The 19249-nt window shown below is 40.9% G+C and overlaps 1 protein-coding gene and 1 long non-coding RNA gene across 9 annotated transcripts in view; one reads left to right on the plus strand and one right to left on the minus strand.

Moving 5' to 3' along the window:
* The window catches only part of TTC17 (tetratricopeptide repeat domain 17), a 114575-nt gene that overhangs the window by 18482 nt on the left and 76844 nt on the right, over window positions 1-19249 (minus strand). For 4 of the 8 annotated variants that reach the window (XM_025879076.2, XM_073904727.1, XM_073904728.1 and 1 more), the window contains 5 exons: window positions 13654-13913; window positions 12844-12997; window positions 7787-7907; window positions 5190-5349; window positions 4186-4269 (listed from right to left, as the gene is read on the minus strand). In XM_025879076.2, coding sequence (XP_025734861.1) covers window positions 4186-4269; window positions 5190-5349; window positions 7787-7907; window positions 12844-12997; window positions 13654-13913 — 779 coding nt within the window. Of the gene's footprint in view, window positions 1-1395; window positions 2646-4185; window positions 4270-5189; window positions 5387-7520; window positions 7690-7786; window positions 7908-9747; window positions 9918-10444; window positions 10526-12843; window positions 12998-13653; window positions 13914-19249 lie in introns of those variants that run through there. The other 4 variants (XM_025879077.2, XR_012381827.1, XM_073904730.1 and 1 more) reach the window with 4 other exon arrangements.
* Window positions 4172-13405, plus strand: LOC141374722 (uncharacterized). Its single transcript, XR_012381829.1, has 3 exons — window positions 4172-4291; window positions 10051-10179; window positions 13324-13405. It is a non-coding gene; the product is annotated as an uncharacterized lncRNA (long non-coding RNA).

The following is a 19249-nucleotide window of genomic DNA, read 5'->3' on the forward strand; positions in this document are numbered from 1 at the left end:
AAGGACTCACGACTGATGCTGTTGTACTTTCCTATCAGAAGATACTACTGTTATTACTTTGTACAGTCATACTCATTTATATTTACTCTTAATATTTACCCTTTCTGTTGCTCTCTGCTCTTTCCTGTTTCCAGCCAGGATAGTTTTCTTTCTGCCCAAAGAAATTCCTTTAGTGATTTTTAGTGCAAGTCTGTTGGTAACATCTTTTAGTTTCTGGCGGTCTAAAATCTTTATTTAACCTTCATTTTTAAAAACAGGTATAATTTACATAGAGAGAAATGCTCAGATCTTAAGTAAAACATTCACTTTTGACTACTAAAGACATGGAAAATTTCCAACACTCTAGAAAGTCCTTTCAAGTTGTTTCCCAGTCAACCCTTTCCTCCACAAAGCAACCAGTGATCTGATTTCTAACACCGTAGGTGAGTTTTCCTGTTCTCGAATTTTATGTAGTTGGGAATCATACACTATGCACGTTTTTGTGTCTGATTTCTTTTATTAGCATAGTATTTTTGAGATTCATCAATATGGATGTTGGATCTTTCTTGCTGAATCCATTAGTATAATTAGTATCCATTGTGTAAATACACCATTGCTCATCCATTCTTCTACTGATTGGCACCTCACTGTTTTTTTGGCTATTATGAATAAATCTGCTGTGAGCATTTTTTAACAAGTACTTTGTGGACATGTATTTTCATGTCTCTTTGATAAATATCTACCAGTAAAATTCCTGTATCATATATGCTTAACTTTTTAATAGACAACCAAACTTTTCCAAATTATCTGTACTGTTACACTTCCACTGCCAACACATGAGAGTTCTGGTTGCTCTATAGCATCTCCAACATTTGCCATTACCAATCTTTTTCTTTTAGCTCTTCTAATGCTAGTTAGTGCTTCCTGCTTCAAAGTCTATTTTTTTTTTTAAAGATGTTATTTATTTGACAGAGAGAGACACGGTGAGAGAGGGAACACAAGCAGGGGGAGTGGGAGAGGGAGAAGCAGGCTTCCCGTGGAGCAGGGAGCCCGATGTGGGGCTCGATCCCAGGACCCGGGGATCATGACCTGAGCCGAAGGCAGACGCTTAACGACTGAGCCACCTAGGTGTCCCAAAGTCTACTTTTTCTGATGAGAGTATCGCCCTGTCACCTTTTTTAAATTGTCTGAATGGCATATTATTTTCCATCTTCATACTTTCAATACTTCTGTACCTGATATTTAAAGTGTTTCTCTTATAAGCAGCATATAGTTGAATTTAAAAAATCCATTCTATACTAAATGCATAAATTATATAACTTTTTTTTTTTTACCTAACTACTGATATGCTTGGGAATCTATACTTCCTATTTTACCATTTGTGTTTTATTTTCATGCGCCTTTTCCTTTCCTGACTTTCTTTAGATTAATCAAATGTTTTATATTATTCCATTTTCCTTCTGTTAAATTACATTTTAAGACCATTGTTAGTAGTTAGCCTAGAGCTTAAAACTGTATTCTTACTTATCACAGTCCCATGCAAATTATTACTTTAGTACTTGGCTGATACCAATTAAACCTTAAAACTTTTAAACTCCATTTACTTCCCTCTCATCATCTGTTATTGTTACCGTGAATTTTAGTGATACGTAAAAGTGCAGCGCCTCAGTGTCCTGCAGGTATGATTTTGTACAGCTACTGTTCAGTCACATTTGTCTTCCTGGCGTTCTTCAGTCCCTCTTGCCTGTCAATATTTCTATCTGGGATATTTTCCTGAGAACCTTAATTAATTATTATATCATTGCAGGCCCACTGGTGCCAGATTCTCTGAATTTTTGTTTCTTTGAACTCATCTTTATTTCACCTTAATATCTGAAGGACATGTTTGCTGGTATAAAATTCCGGGCTTGCAGTTTTTTTCTTCTGGCTTGAAAGATGTTGTTACACTGGCCTCTGGTTTCTATCATCTCTGTTGAGATGCTGTCAGTCCCGTTGCTCCTCTGGAGGGACCCATGGTGCGTTAAAGATGGGCCATGTATTCTCTGTCATGACTAGCAGACGCAGGACGTTTCCCCTGCCTTTGGCTTTGAGCAGGCGCGTGGGCACTCGCTTGGACAGAGTGGTGCCGCTGCAGTTCTGGCTACGCATAGGCTCTCAGAAGCCTGTGTGCTTCTGCTTTCCCCCTTGTGGAGCCCCGAGCCACCATGGAGAAAGGGCCAGCTACCCTGCTGGAGAGACTCCTGAGACAGAGCTTCCCAGCTGTGCCCCAGCTATTCCAGCCACTCCAGCAGACGCATCAGACGTGCGAGTGAAAGCGTCTTTGGTGGCTAGTCCGAGACGAGTCCCTACATGTCTGCAGTAGCATGAACGACTCCAAGTGAGACCAGAAGAAATGCCCAGCTGAGTCTAGCTCAGACTGCACAATCTTGAGCAAATAACGGTTTTGTATGAAGCCAGTAAATTCTGGGGTGGTTTCTGAGGCAGAAGTGGATAACTGAAATACTGTTTGGTATCCAGAATGGAGTGCTGCCATAATAGAAACTTAGAACCTGTGGTGTTCTAGGACTGGGTTGAATACAACTGCTGAGCATCAGTGAGACTATTAACGGAGGCTGGACAAGCACGGAGGAAATCACTGTTGGAGGCTGGAGAAGGGGCAGGCTTACCTATTGGCAAAACAAATGGTGAGGCCGTATCATGGAATACAGCAAAAATACCTAATCACGTTGTGGATCTGGCTAGGAAGACTTCCAAGAAGAATGCTGAAAGTGACAAAGGGTTTTTGAAAAATCCTCTATAGTAGGGTATTAAGAGAGAGAGAATTTAAATAAGAAACTGTGCAGTTTTCAAGCAGAATTTAGAAAAAATGCCTTTAAGCTTGCCAGGTTAGGAAATGAAAGTTTTTCAACTACCAGCTTCTCCAATCAGCATGAGGTTTTAAAGTAAAAAAAAAAAAAAAAAAAAAAAAAAAATCCAGAATGTTACCAGTAAAACTATGGCCTCGGGGTCAAGCCCAAATCGGAAGCATGGCAGTAGGACCCTTTGTTACTCCCGCCTCAGAAGGAGGTAGATGTAAGCCTCATAAGGCTCTTTCAGACAAAAAACGTCTAAAAATCTTAAGGGTATTTACACCCTGGACTCACATTCAAGGTAGACAGGGGCCTTCTTGAAGAGATTTGGGGAGTAGGTTCTGTCTGGAGTGACTTATAATTTGAAGGTCTACAAAGTCTTTTAAAGGGGTGGTGCAGCTTAGACTACAAGGGAGAGAGAGGTGGGAAGCAAGATGAGTGAGCTCTTCAATGGCCAGCCCAGGCCTTTCTTACAGAAAAGGAAAGACTACTCAGAGAGAAGGGTCAGGAGCAGAGAAGCAGATTAGGGAACCAAGCCCAGGAAACCAAAATGGGCCATAATCAAGGAATAGTCCTTGAAATGCAAGTCATCATGGGAACTGGTGACATATGGCCAGACAGGGTTCTGAATCGACAGGGAACAGTGACTGCTAAGTCCTTCCCGTTTCCTTTCTTTAAAACTGCCATGACTTCCCTATTCCTGCCATACTGTCATGTCGTGCTAGAAGCCGAGTTGATTCTCTCAATCACTAGGTTATAGTACCGCCTTAACATTACATGGTAATAAAGTGGAAAGATACCTCACCCTAAAGTAATTAATTTTAGTTTTACAAAACCCCCTCTCTACATAAATGCCACACAGAAACAGATGAACAGTCTTAGAAACTCTGTTCTATGTTCTCTAGGCTCTATGAAAATGCAGTTTTACAGATATTTTGTTTCATCATTTCAAGAGAAGAAGATATTTAAAGTTGTGTTTCCCATCCACAATCTGAAATGCCAACTACTCTTCTCCACCAGAAGGACACCTGACTTATGTCATATACTGTGATTCCACGGTTGCCAGGACCCCCATCTCCATGTACCCACGCTGGAGTAAAGAAGACAAAACTGATGAGGTAGGTTTCACCATGGAAGGTAAGCAAAGCCGCCACAAAGAGCACTACTAACTGAGTGATGGAAAAAGGAATGGAAAAGTGATGGAAACTTTCAGTGATGGGTTGTTTCATGTCCTCCCTTTAGCTACTAAGTGCTGCGTAACTCACGGAAGAGGTTAGAGCCACTTCGTGGCAAATCATCTGGGAAAGTTAGAAGGTGGACGAACAGTAGTTTCCAGTTTTCCTACAGGGTGACTTACCTTTTCCAAAACCTTGGCAATCCGTGTGCCAATTTGTTCGAGTGACTGCTGTGGATATTGGTCTTTGCCAAGATTCTGCAGTACCTGGTGCAGGGAAAGATGGCAGGTGAGAGCAGTGAAAGGGGCAGGGTCTAGGTGACGCTGCTGGTGCTGAGTGGGACACCAGGGCCCAAGAGCAAACGGCGGCTCTGGGGCACACGCTGTGGTCCTGCTGGTCGGGCACTTTGTCCAAGATGTGTGGAGGCCTTTATAGTGTCCCTTCCACCCCCTTCCGCTTAACAAAAACTACAGACATGTAAAACACAGTACAGCAACATTATAAAACAGAGTAATTTAAAGAAAATTAAAACCATCTGTAATCTTGTCACCTAGATGCAATCACTGCTAATATCTTTATACTGATCTTTCAGGTGTTGTTCTGAAATAATATGTATATACACATATTGCTTCTCTCACAGAACATGGGATCACACTGCATATCGTCACCTATATTTTCACATAATATGAAGATTTCTTCATGCCAACAAATGTATCTCTACTACATTTTTCTTGAGGGCTCCCACTGTATACTATCTTATATCTATACATTTATTTAACAAATCTCTATTCTTGGACATTTGTGGTATGTTTCTCCAATTGTTCTTCTTGGTATACTGTTTGCTAGGTATATGTCAAGTCTGTTCACCTTCCTTGCCTTCTTAAGAATGCCAACAGGAAAGTAAGCTGCCCTAAGTAATTCTTACAAGAGTCTCTGTCTGATGGCAAGCTGAATGCTACCTACCTTGAGGAGTGAATCAGAATTAAACTTTCCTGGCCATTAAAAGAAAAGCATAAACTCAGTCCCAGGGCCTGAAAGAAATTAGGCTTAGCCTAAAGTCACCAAGATGACAGCCAGCTGAAAAAAGACAAAAAAATATGGCTGGCCACTGGGCTTTCTGCTATCAGCTGCATCATCACGGTGGTGCTAACAACTATAGACAGGCTGAATAAAGCTGAGCACTCACCTCTGTTAACTGACTCTCACCCGTGTAGTGAAGGCTGGCCCGGTTGGAGACCCCATGCAAGTGGTCCAGGGTGTGCATGCTCGTGGGGAGATTGCCGTTGCAAAGAGGCTCCATCGCTGGTTGCTGTATTGGAGTGGCAAAGTCGATGTGTTCTGTGATGCTGAAAAATGGAGATTGCCACATTAGCCATGGAAAACCTGAGTGGGTAGGGAGCAAGAGTATTAATAATCAGCTGATCGTAACTTCACTATGTTACTAGGACTGTCTGAAGCCACAGACTCACAGACTGAAGAGACCTCAGAAGTGATCTAGTCTGATCTCTCATTTTACAGGTGCAAGGATCCAGGGTCTGGCAATAACTGTCTGTTGAATGTATGAGCAGAGATCATACCCCAGGTCAAAGGAGCAGTGCTGGAATCTGAGTCCTGAACTCAGTGATTTCCTGGTCCACTCAAGCTGCCTCCTTTCTGTGCACCATGGTGTCTGGTTTGGTCACTGCCACTGGCCACTTTTTCTCACTGGAGAAGTTTTGAACCTGGCAGGTTTTATTCTAAGATTTCTTTTTTCAGTGATAAATACCCACAAGTGGTTCCTATCTTTTATTTTCCCTTTATGCACAGAAGCCCACCCCACAGAAAAAGTGACCTCAAGTCTAAACAGTACATTTTAAACAGATGTAGCTGGTCAATATATCTATGCATAAGATGTTAACTCCCTTTTGTAGTCCCAAAGCGGTCATTTTCCTGCTATATGCAGGCTAAATGTTATATGCTATCATATATGCTGATATGGCAAACTAGCATGGTCAAATTTTATTTCTAACTATTTAAAGCTTTCATATATATTAGGCAAACATTCATTCATTCTTTATTCAGAGCCTACTACATGTCACACACCAGACCTATAAGAACTAACAAGACACACCCAATCCCTGCTGTTATGGTGCCTGTGGTCTTGTGAGTGACTGAGTTACTACACATGTTATAAAAGAGGAAAACAAGGTACAACGTCAGTACACTATGGGGGGGTATGTATCTCCCCCTGCTGATGGAGGAAAGGGGTGGTTGGTGAAGGATTCCCTGAGAAGTAAGATTTAAGTCAAGACCAGAAGGATGAGTGTGAACAAACCAGGTGGGAAAAAGGTGGTGAGAACATCACCGCACGTAAAGGGACACCACCGGTGTGAAGGCCCCGACAGGAGGGAGGGTGGTGAGGATGGAAAGACACGTAGCAGCAGATCATGAAGGGCTTTGTGGACCATGGTAAAGAGCAAGAAGAAGTTATTAGAGCATTTTAAGAATTATTTAACTTGTATTTGAGGAAGGAGTCTGAGTACTATAGGGAGAAGGGGCAGAACAGAGTCAAGAGTGGATAAAGCATGCGGCCCAGCTAGGAGTCTACTGAGTGAATGGAAATGGAGATGATGGGGATCTGGTTTAAGGGGGCAGCAATGGAGACAAAGAAAAGCCGATGGCTTTGAAAAATACTCAGAGGGTGGAAAGTGTAAGAATGGGTAACAGACCAGATCTGAGTATTTAAGGGAAAGGAATCATTAAGGATGACTCCCAGGTTTCTAGCCGAAGCTCTGCTAGAGCTATCTACTAAGAATAAGAAACGGGGGTGCCTGGGTGGCTCAGTCATTAAGCATCTGCCTTTAGCTCAGGTCATGATCCCAGGGTCCTGGGATCGAGCCCCCCACATCCAGCTCCTGGCTCAGCGGGGAGCCTGCTTGTTGAATGTATGAGCAGAGATCATACCTCTGCCTCTCCCCCTACTCGTGCTCTCTATCTCTGTATCTTGAATGAATAAATAAGATCTTAAAAAAAAATTTTTTTTTTAAATAAAAAAGAAACAGAAAACACACAGAACAATGATTTTTTTGGAAGGATAGTGGACAAGAAAATTATGAGTTTGGTCTTCCTGAGCTTGAGGTGTCTCAGAGGTATTGAGGCAGGGAGGCCAGGTAGGTAACCGGACAGATGGGTTGAGGAATTTGAAGAAAAATCTGACCTGGAGATTTGAATTTGAGAGCTGTCAATATATTGGTGGTGACAGATGTTCTGGGAGTACATCAGTCTGACTAAGAGTGATTCTAAGATAAGAAGGCTGAGAGGTTAATCTTGGGGAACTCCAACACTTAAAGGGTAGAAAAGGAACCAGCAAAAGAGAATGAGTATTCAGGGAGGAAAAAGTTATCAGAGGGGCAACCTTGCTCAGCTTGTGTCTTGGTGGGTGTTTGTAAATATGGATATGTTCTGGCTCCCTTTTTAAGTATACAATGTTAGTGAGAAACCACAGGTTTTTCTATAAAGAGGGATCCAGTCTTCAACTCTAAGTAAGTTACACACTTCTGGAGAGCTTACAAAGTGTGGGGGAAGGCACTAAGAAGGTAAGGCACATTCGCTGTTTCAGTACAATGGGCTGTGCCCACCTGTGGCCTGTGGTCAGCAATGGTCATCCTCGGAACCACCAAGCCTAAAAAGGCCGACTCTTCTAATAGCTGCTGACAAAGAAGGGCATCCCTGAAGTCAGCGGAGGCCCAACGGGTTCACTGGAACACAAAGGCCATGAAGGAGGGAGAGGTTCAAGATACTCACTCAATGTTTTTTGAAGAAACTGCAAGCCAGGTACTCACGATGGCAGTCAGCTCTACCCAGCGGAGTTTGAGGCACTCGTCTGGACTGGGCCATCCCAGACTCTGGTAGTCACGCTTTTTTCCTAGAAGGAAAGTATGTCATCAATGGACATAACTGCAAAGGAACAGAACCCACAGTGTCTCAGGTGCTGGTGATTACTTCACCCAGGCTGGTGTGCTTGGAGGTTCCCGTCATTCTTCTAGTCTTTAGGATTTTTACCATCTAGAGAATTAAACTCTTGTCATTCACAACAAAGGCAGTAAGATTATCTGAGTAAAGTCTTAGACTCAAAGACAGATGATGAAGTAAAAATAAATGAGTCCTTTGGATTTAAAACTGATCAACATAAGATAAGAGCTAAGATATTCTTCAGTGTTAACATCTTACCAAATTTCATTTTTACCCCTCCCAATTTTGATTTTATAAAGACAACTCCAACTTAGGAGAAGCATTTATGGCTAAAGCAAGGTTTCTCATCCTGGCAGTACGGACATCGTGGGCTGGAGGATGCTTTGTTGTGGGGGCTGTCCTGTGCATTGGAGGATGTGTAGCAGCACCCCTGGCTTCTACCGCATAGAACCAGTAGCATCCTCCCCCAGATGTGACAACCAAAGTGTGCCCTGGGAAGACAAAATCACTCCTGGTAGAGAACCACTGTTGTAGAGAAAAGCAGCAGATGGGGAATAATGGTGATAATGAAAGGTTATCATTTATGTCCAGAGCACTTACTGTGTGTTCAAGTCCTGTGCTAAGGGCTTTACATCCAGACTCATTTCTCAGATTGAAAAAATCTCTCTTCTCAGAGAGATCAAGTGACTTGCCCAAGGTCGCCTGGCTAGTATATGGCAGAGCCAGGATCCAGATCCAGGTCTGAGTCTAACAAGTATACTTCTAATCACCATGCTATTTAAAGCTATATTGGGCTTTTAAGGCTCTGTTAATGGACATCCTTCACAGGTACTACCTTTTGTGTAGAGGCCCTTCACTTAGACTGAGTTCCCAAGAAAAGAACAGAACTAAGTCATGTCTGGGAAGGGGTCTTCTGGAGGACTTACAATGGAATGAATGGACAGGAAGGAGAACTTTGGTTCTGTGTGACTTTTTTTATCATGTAGGAATTTACCAATGACAGAAAACTGTTTGAGGTATAAGCAGGGCTTTAGATTTAAATAAAATAGAAAAGAACAGTTTGGAAGAGTTTCAAATAAACCCTGTTTACTTTTTATTTTATTATTTTATTTTTTTAAGATTTTATTTATTTATTTGACAGAGAGAGACACAGCAAAAGAGGGAACACAAGCAGGGGGAGCGGGAGAGAGAGAAGCAGACTCCCCACCGAGCAGGGAGCCCGATGCGGGGCTCGATCCCAGGACCCTGGGATCATGACCTGAGCCAAAGGTAGACACTTAACGACTGAGCCACCCAGGCACGCCAAATAAACCCTGTTTAAATGAATAACTGAAAGAATTAAATATAAGTTTAACAATAAAGATTATTTTTCTATTATGCTTAAAGAAATTCACTTGAAAAACATTTATTGAGCATCTATCATAAGGGCCTGGGAACTGTGTTGAGACACTAGGGATAGAGAGGGGAATAATACAGAAGGGGCCTACCCTTGAGTTCACAGTCCTGTGAGGAAGGTAAACACAGATCCTAGGATACAACAGGATGAGTGCCAGAGTGAAAGTATAGGACAACTGCACGGAGGTGAGAGCAACTAATTCTGCCTGAAGGTACTAAGGAAGGGAAGGCACGTAGAGTCTGAAGTTTAAGGACGAGTGATCTTTCAGCACTGCTGAGGTGGCAGGGGGCATTCCAGGCAGAGGGAACAGCATGTGCAAAGGCAAGGGGTAAAATAAAAGCATGGCTAGTTGAGAAAAATAACAGCATGAAGGCTAGAGACGGGCTGGCTGCTCGTACCCCACACGAGGGAGTCTGGACTTCCTGCCGTAGGCCGTGGGGAGCCTCTGAGCCCACATCGCCCCATCTTGTTCACACAGGAATATCCTAAGAGATTCCATTACATGCTTTGTTGAAATCTAGTTACACTGTGTTTATGGCACTTCTCTGGTCTTCCAGTGTGGTAGCCCTCGCCAAAAGAGGAAATGAAATTAGTTATGCATTATTAGTTTTACTAATTCTTAGTAAATCTACAGTGGTCCTTACTGATCTCCACTCTTCCCCATGGGCTCACAATCTATCTGTTTTATAATTTGCTTCAGAACTTCGTCAGGATTTTTCATGAAGCTTATCTCTTGGGAGTGAAGAGAATCCAGATTTATTTGAAAACCAGGATACTGAACCTCTCTGGCCATTTCTTCCAAGCCTTAGAACTTTTCACGTTAGTGACAGTAAGTAGTTCCCTGATGTCACCTACAAGTACATTCAGTGCCCTCCATGGGCCCACCCACTTGAATCCACTTAAAACCACTTAAGTGCTTTTCTAGAATCTCAAACCATACCAAGCTTTAAATTTCACTTTTACAAGAAATTTTTAGTTTTTTGTTTGTAAAAGTAATATAGACTTATTATAAATTATTTAGAAAATGGAAAAGCATGTAGAAGAAAATAAAAAATCACACATATCCCTATCAGTACCCAGAGATGACTACTTACATTTTGGTATATTCTCTTCTATACTTGTTTCTATGTACTTGTTTATTTCAGCTTCTTTCATCAAATCTAAGCGGTCATAAACTGTAACGTGTACATTATTTTATATGGTATAAGAAAGAAAAATACTGCCAATTATTATGTAAAATATCATCAGTTGTAAGATGTATCTCAATTGTAGAGATATCGAAATGTGAACAAGTGTAATCATAATACAGTATATTTACTATTTTACAAAAACTTAAGTATTCTACCTGCTATTTTATAAACTGCTTTTGTTCACTTACTAAATTACAAGTGTCTTGGCAGCACAGAACATAGCATGGACATTCTGTAATTTATTTAGGCAATTACCAACATTTACATTTTTTACAATTTTTTATTATGATTTACAATTTTTTTACAATTTTTTTATTTTTTATTACGATAAGCGACCCCATGATCAATCTTTGCACTTCTGTTTTTGGCACCTATAAGATGATTTACCTAGGGTAAATTATTGGAAGTAAAATTGTTGGTATATTTTTAAATTTTCTGATATATATGGTCAGACGATCCCAAAATTCATCTCATTAACTCTGTGTATTGCACATTTAAAGACAGTTTGAGAAGCAAAAATGGCATGTTGCTGTTTGTGTTTGCCTATCTTTGATTGCTAGTGAGGCTGAACATTTTGTCACATGTTAAGTGGCCAATTGCATGTGTGTATTTGGTAAACGGTCTCTGTACTTGCACATATCCTACTGAAATGCTGTATTTTTCATACTGATTTGTCGGTGTTCTTATTTTTTTTAAAGATCTTATTTATTCGAGAGAGAAAGAAAAAGAGCATGCTAGCGGGAGGGGAGGGGCAGAGGGAGAGGGAGAAACAGATTCCCCGCTGATCGGGAAGCCCACGGTGGGGCTCGATCCCAGGACCCTGAGATCATGACCTGAGCCGAAGTCAGGCACTCAACTGACTAAGCCATCCAGGTGTCCCTGTAGGTGTTCTTTAAAAGATACTGATAATCAGTGCTTATCACATAGTCTGTAAAAATATAAATATTCTTCAAAAATACTTTGTTTCAGTCCTTTGCTTTTCTATTTTATGGTGTTTTCTGGTGCTAGAATTTTTCTTTTTCTCTCTGGCTTAGAAAGTCCTTTTCCACCTGGAAAGCATATAAATATTCATCTAAATTTTCTTTTATAATTTCATTACATTTACTATTTAATGGAACTTTCATTTCCATAATGATATTTTATATTTTGAATACCCTTTTCCTTGCTACAGAAGACAGACCTAGTAGAGGAAGTGTTGCTTTCTTTCTGGAACCTGTTAACACACAGTGTCACCCTTAAACAGTAAAGCTACTGCATGCAGTCAACTCCAGTCATGACAAAATGTCCTTTTTGGTGCCCTTTGTATTTTTCACAAGTAACACTTCCCTCCAGGATTTAGCCAAACTGACCCCATTCTTTATATTTTATTATGTGCACCCTGCTTTCAGCTTTGGTAAGTACACCAAATTAAATAAGACATGTTTTCATGAATTTACCTTGAATTTTTGAAGTCTAAGATAGTGAAAATATCCTTTAAAAAAGAAGATTTTTTTAAAAAGAAATTTGATTACCACTACTTCATTGCTAGAAAAGAAAGTCTACTGGGCCCATGGCAATGGCCCTGAACCTGGAGTCCCAAGAAAGATGCACTGCAGGACAACTATGAACCCTAAAAGGACATGACAAATTCTGATGTATATGCCTTTTTCTTGGGAGTCGTTCTAAAGCATTTATCCAATACTTAAAGAGATCTCTGACACATAAAATATTAAATGTTAATATTTATTGAGTCCTATGTGGCTTGTTCATTTAAAGCATTTTACAAGTATAACTCCTATAGTCCTCACAACCACCCAATAAGATAGATATGATCATATTAAACTAGACTATCAAGAACTAATAGGATATTTAAGCTCAAAATGATAAGAATATAAGCCCAGGGGCGCCTGGGTGGCTCAGTCATTAAGTGTCTGCCTTCAGCTCAGGTCATGATCCCAGGGTCCTGGGACTGAGCCCTGCATCGGGCTCCCTGCTCAGCAGGAAGCCTGCTTCTCCCTCTGCTGCTCCCCCTGCTTGTGTTCCCTCTCTCACTATGTCTCTCTCTGTCAAATAAATAAATAAAATCTTGAAAAATACTAAAATAAAAGCACTGTCCTCATTTAAAAAAAAAAAAAAAAAGCCTGATAGACAATGGTAAAAAAAATCAAGTAATGTCACAACAAACGTTTTATACCAATGACCGTTTCTTCGTTCACTTAGCCCCATTACCTTCTCATCTGATCTTCAAGTCACAAACATATCCTTAGTGAGAAATAAGACTGTGAAATCTAAAAAAAGATGGCATATTAAATATTCAAATTTACCTTGTGGCCCAGGAGATGCCACCTTTGGGCCAGTGATCTCCAGGTTCGCTTGGTAACGCTGTACATTTTCTGCTTGATTCTGTTCTACCTTTTTCCCAGGAGTTTTCTTATGATCTCCTTTGGGTTTCTTCACACGTTTGACCTGGAATGTGATCTGGAAAATGGAGACATGTTGGGGACATATTAGACCAATTATCAAATCCGTAAACACTGTGGATATTGGTGGCTTTAAGAGTAACTGAACCTCGGGGCGCCTGGGTGGCTGAGCTGGTTAAGCTTCCGACAGGATCTCAGGGTTGTGAGATCGAGCTCTGCATCAGGCTTCACACCGAGCGAGGAACCTGCTTAAGATTCTCTCTCCCTCTCTGTCCCTCCCCACCCCACCCCCCTCTTGCACTCTCTTTCTTAAAAGAAAAAAAGAGTAACCAGTCCTGTGCTAGAGCTTAGAGCTGATTCTCTCCTTCCGTTTAATTCTTACAGATCTAAGTGAAAAATGTTTAGTGAAATAAACAAAATAACAGCCTGAAGGGTGTATAGAGGAAACTGAAAATGAAGATGTCTGAACTGGGCAGCTGCAGGCATGCAGGCTTGGAGTGCAGCTCAACAGTCTTCTGCTTCCGCTGCCTCCTGGAAGAGCTAGCAATACAGACAGAAGTAAAGGGAAATGCTTCCTGCAGAACAAGGCCCACGTGAAGACTGACCGGAGGGTGGAGTAAAGTGGTGCCACACCCCCAAGAGAAACATCACACTTTGCACCCCCACCAAGACCTGGGCTACAGTTTGGTATGAACTGACTTGGCAAACTCTCACCCATTCTGTGGCTTCATCATCTTCACTTCTGCAGTCTCCGTAGCAAGAGCTTCTGGCCACTCCATCCTGGGGACCCTTCTTCAGCACTCGTATCCCCTGCAAGTCCAGACGCCGCCCTTTCATCTCCAGGGCTCCCCCAAAGCCATCCAAGGGCCATGCCTGTTGAAATTCGTCCACCAAAGCCAGTATCTCTTCAGACATTTTTGTTTCATCTGAATTCTCCATCTCATCAGAACCATTGCTCTCCTCAACCACTGTACCTGAAATTCGAGTGCCCACATGTCATTAAAAATTACGTAGTACTGTGCTCCCTTCAGCAGCACATATCCTAAAAACTACGTGGTACTCACTCCAGTACTTGAGTGACTCCAACCTTGCTGTTTGAGCAGCTTTGGCTCTGCTTAGAGGAGATTTGATAGCCCACCCATAAAAATGCCACTCATCATCCTCAAAATGCACAACACAACACCCTCCCTGCTGTGTAGCTTTGTCAAAAGCTTGGATAAGGACAACGGTAGCAGTGAGGTGGCAAGCAGGCACTGATTATATCACTGGTGAGCAGGGGGGTGGCTATTTTATAAATGTATTTTTTTTGGAAAAAAAAAAAAGACCCCCTTGCTTTAGATATAAGACACAAATGGCAAAGATGAAATTTATTATGATGTTATTTATTGAATATGTGGGATTCTTGACGCTTTCTTCAAAAAGCATATGACTGACATACCATAGCTGCATGTCCAGGCCATACAGTCTAACTGCCTTACCTGAACGATTTGTTTAATGGGAAATTATCCTAACTCTACATTCAGGCTCCTATTTTCACTAATGGCTAGTATAGGAAATAGTGATGGAACAGTGTAATGTTTTCCTAAAATGGTTATCAAGACATTATTTGTTATGTTGCTCAAGTTTCTTATGTAAAGACTTCCATGGATGCTTCCCAGTGCAATGGCCTAGAAAAATTCTTTCTCCTGAGAAGTCAGTGTTTCCATTGTTATACATTAAAGGTTACACAATCCTACGGGTTCCCCTCTATGCCTAGATAACTAGAACATTTAGGGCAAAAATTTCTGAGTTTCTTTTTTTTTTTTAGATTTTATTTATTTATTTGAGAGAGAGAGAATGAGAGAGAGAGAGCACGAGAGGGAAGAGGGTCAGAGGGAGAAGCAGACTCCCTGCCGAGCAGGGAGCCCGACATGGGACTCGATCCCGGGACCCCAGGATCATGACCTGAGCTGAAGGCAGTCGCTTAACCGACTGAGCCACCCAGGCGCCCCTGAGTTTCTTAATAGAATGCTTTCCTTTCTTAAAAGAAAAAAAACTTTATTACTTAAACTTTTGCTATTTTGAATTAATGGCTGAATCTTATATTGCGTGTTCCATGTAAGTTATCTGCAATCCTTTTTGGAAGTAGATAGGGTACAAAAAGAAATAAAATAGAATGCCTGCTTTTGTAATACGCATCTACTGGACAACCAGAGAGCTCGGGGTTGATTGCTCAGAAAATGCCAGTCTACATTATCCTCGTTAAGCTATCCCAATAACCTTCAGTTGGTAATTCTGGCTCGTTCAGTGATTTAGAACATGGAATTACTAAGGCCAAGGTCAGGAATCTCATTTTCGTATTGACCAGACCTGTAACCATAGCAGTTTCGTATTGACCAGACCTGTAACCACTTTGGAAATGCAGAGTATTAGTCTCTGAGGAGGCGTGGGGTGAGAAAGATGGCTGACCATCAAGGCGTAAAGCAACGTAAAGCTTTGAGCCCTACTCATAGAGTGTCACTCTTGGCTCTGGTGGCATCTCTATCTTCCATCCCACTTTCTATTCCAGAAAGTGGGAAGGTCTGTTGTCAGGCTGGGAGTACCATTAGAAATCTGCTATTCTTTCTTGAAAAAGCTAGAAGGCTCCTCCATTTGTTAACAAGTGACTCTGAAATGTACTGTTGTCCTTTCAAGTAGGTTTCTTTTAGCTTTTTGAACGAATATGCTGGTTTTTCTTGATTATTATCATTATTATTAATGAAGTTCTGAGACAAGCATAAAGTAAAACAGGGGTTTGCAAAGGCATTTTCTTTAGGATATTCAGATAAAAATGGTTGGTTATTGCCCAAATTATGTGGCAAATAGTATAAATGTAGGGTTGACAAAGAGTTCTAATTTTCAGTTTCTATCTTGTTTACTACTTTATCTCGTATGTCCAACATTGTACCTGACACTTAAGAGGCACGGTTGTAGAATGAGTTAATGGAACTTGGGAATAATTTGGTTTGTGAGGTTCTTGAGGATCTGCTGCTCCTACCTTTGCCTTGTCCTGGTGATGGTTCAAGACTTCATAAACTCTAAGGTTTACCTTGTCATGTGTTAAAGGCAGGCATCATGTCTTTAACATAGTGTCTGGCATACTAGATGGTTTACAATTTTCTCAGTAGCTAACTCAAGAAAACACCTGGACAGGGTTCCTATGAGGAACCCAAAAAGCAACTTAATTAGAAGAACTGCCTGCCGTCTGACTTGTAGCAACAGAGTTCTAAGTATTCCTCATGTTATTTTAGCTTCCTCTCCTTCCTTGTCCTATGGCCACCATGGGCTTCCCTGCACCTAGTCCTGAGACAGGAAAGGGTTTTTGATAGATTTGGCTGCAGCCAAGAGTATGGGCTTAAAGAAAAGTGGCTTTTGGCCAAAGGTAGACTGCAGGTAACTAATTCCCCAGTGTATAGTTAGAGTTGCATATGGACGCTGTGTTTGGAAGCCTTATTTCCATTCAGTAACTACTACTATTTAGAAAGCATTCTAAATAAATAAAGTTGTTCAGTTGCAAAGAATTCTGCAAGCCCAGTTCCAAAGGTTAATGCTCCCCCACACCCAGACCATATGGTAATATATATATGTATCATTACTGAAAAGTTCTTAGAGAAAGGGCCTTTCATTGACGGAAACTGGTATTCCAATCAAGACAAACTATGGAACTTGTTGTAGGCTTTTGCGGCTGGCAGCCACTAGTCCTTTCAAAGGCTGTAGGGGTTGGGGCAGTAGCAATTCCTAAAGAACAACACTAAATAAAGGTGAGGAATGGGGAGATAATAAATGAGCTATGAGTTAGAAACAATAAACCAATCTTTATTTATTTAGAACCTACTATGTGTCTATCTCCGCGCGATGAGCCATATAGGCGGGAACAAAAAGAATCTGACTTTGAGGAGTTAAGTACAGTTCAACAACATGGGGGTTAGGGGCGCTGACCCCTGCACAGTTAAAAATCCATGTAGCTTTTGTTTCTCCAAAAGCTTACCTACTAATAGCCCGCTGTTGACTGGAAGCCTTACCAATAATATAAACAGTCGATTAACACATATTTTATATGCTATATAGGTATTATATATTTTTATAATAAAGCAAGCTAAAAAATGTTCCTAAGAACATAATAAGAGAAGATAAAGTACTATATGGTATTTATATTAAAAAAATCTGCATATAAGTGGATGTGTGCAGTTCAAACCTGTATTATTCAAGGATCAACTGTATAATCAAGTTGGAGACACAAAACTATATAAACAATCAGAGAACAATTACACTTAAATACTTTTTTTCTAGAGGAAAAGCGTAATTGAGTGTGGTCACAACATGCTTCCTAGAGGAAGGCAGCTTACTGAGGCAGGATTTAGACAGGCAGGCAGAGGGCCAGAGAGGGCACTCCTGAGAGGGAGGAGCTTGACTGTGTATACTCTCCCACCCATATGTACACATACTGATGCAGGCATAAGGAAGGCAATACGTGAAGGCACTACTAATTTCACATGAACTAGAACAAAGAATGTATATAGATGATAACAGCAAACAAGATACTTAGGGAAGGTGGGTGACATTGAGGATGTCTGGGAAAGTTGGGAGGAAGATTCATGTTCAAGGGAGCCTCCTGTTTGCTAAGCAGAAGAATAACAAGAAGAGAGCCATAATGTGGCATATAAATACCAGAGTGGTAAATCAGCTGGCATACTCGGGGGTGGAGAAGGAAGACAGAGGAGAGAGACCAGTTAGAAAGGTATTTCGACAATCTCTATATAAAGTTGTTTAAAGAGAAGCTGGCTTAGGGTGAGAACTATAAAAGGGGAATTTTGAAAAGGGAAGAGAAAGAGGTACATGAAGAAATTTCAGTGGAGAAAAATAGAATTTGGTGGTTAAATGGATACAATGACAAAGAATAGGGTAAGTTCAAAGATAATTTCAAGATTTCAAAGCCTAATGTGAAATAGGGGCCTTTTTACGAAATGGAGTTTTAGAATCTGTGAAAATGAAAATAATGCTATCTACAAAGACTATGGAATTAGGAGAGGGCACTTACCATGTTGAGATTTCAGACACTTATTAATTCATTGAAGCATTTGTTGCCTGTGTTAAAAAATGTGCTGAGGGCTTGTAATAGAACCACTCATGGACCTATGGTCTGGGTTAGAATGGACGGAGGAACATATCTCCAGACACTGTCTAATTCTGGAAATACAGAATTCAGGTTTGGAGAGAGGTCTGGACTACAGCAGGATGATAGAAGGTTTTAAATTATACTTGAAGCAAGAAGAAAAAGTAAAATATTAGGATTGCTGCTTGTGGGACCAATGGTATAATATAAACTAAAAACAGAGAAACTGAGATCCCATATCTCTATTATTTTCTTTATCTTCTTTAACATGTACCATTTTCATAACTGGAAAAAGGAGAATAAATATTATGAAGTAAAGAGACTGTGAGCAACCACAGTGAGGCTTAGATGAGTTCGGGTTTTTTCACTTGGATGAATACTATCTCAGGATACTAGGAAAGCTTAGTTGAGTTTGAGCCATGTCAGATAATCTGTCAAGAATCACAGGGACTCGGAGAAGTGTTGAGAGACGAAGAGAGGTATATGTTGTCCTCAAAAAGAAAAAAAAAAAGTAGAAGAAAAAGAAGGGGAGGAGGAAGGAGAAGAAAAAGAAGTCCAACATAATCTTGCAATGTTCCAGACACATCTGAAGATTCATCGGTAAGTCTGGCACCGCAGTTTAAGAGATTTTCAAAGCAGAGCACACTGATAGAAACATGACTTGGTGAAAGTGCCCAAAATCACATTAAATGAAGGACTGAAGATACCAAAGTGACCCCGTGGAAGGAACAGTAGCTGACATAGTACACACAAAAAAATCAGGCTTGAAAAATATTTACTAGATTTTTTCTTCTTTTTTTAAACATTTTCTTTATTTCATGTTTTGACAGAGAGAGTGCAAGTGTGGGGGGAGGGCCAGAGGGAGAGGGAGAGTCAGCACTCCATGCTGACTCCAGAGCCTGACGTGGGGCTCAATCTCACGACGCTGAGATTGGGGCCCTGAGATCACGACCTGAGCAGAAATCAAGAGTCAGACACTTAACCGACTGAGCCACCCAGGTGTCCGGAAAGATTTTTTTTTTTTAATTCTATAAAGATTACTTTGAGATTGGTGAAGGTACTAAGCGCCCTAACCGGAGTTGTTCTAGGAAATAAGGAAGCTGAAGGAAGCAAAAACATAGGGGGGTAGGGTAGGAAGGAAAAGAGTCATCTTCAAATGTGATTTTAATGAGAGACCAG

Source organism: Callorhinus ursinus, unplaced genomic scaffold (assembly GCF_003265705.2).
Source record: "Callorhinus ursinus isolate GAN/ISIS: 27379988/994484 unplaced genomic scaffold, GSC_fseal_2.0 scaffold21, whole genome shotgun sequence".
NCBI lineage: Eukaryota > Metazoa > Chordata > Mammalia > Carnivora > Otariidae > Callorhinus > Callorhinus ursinus.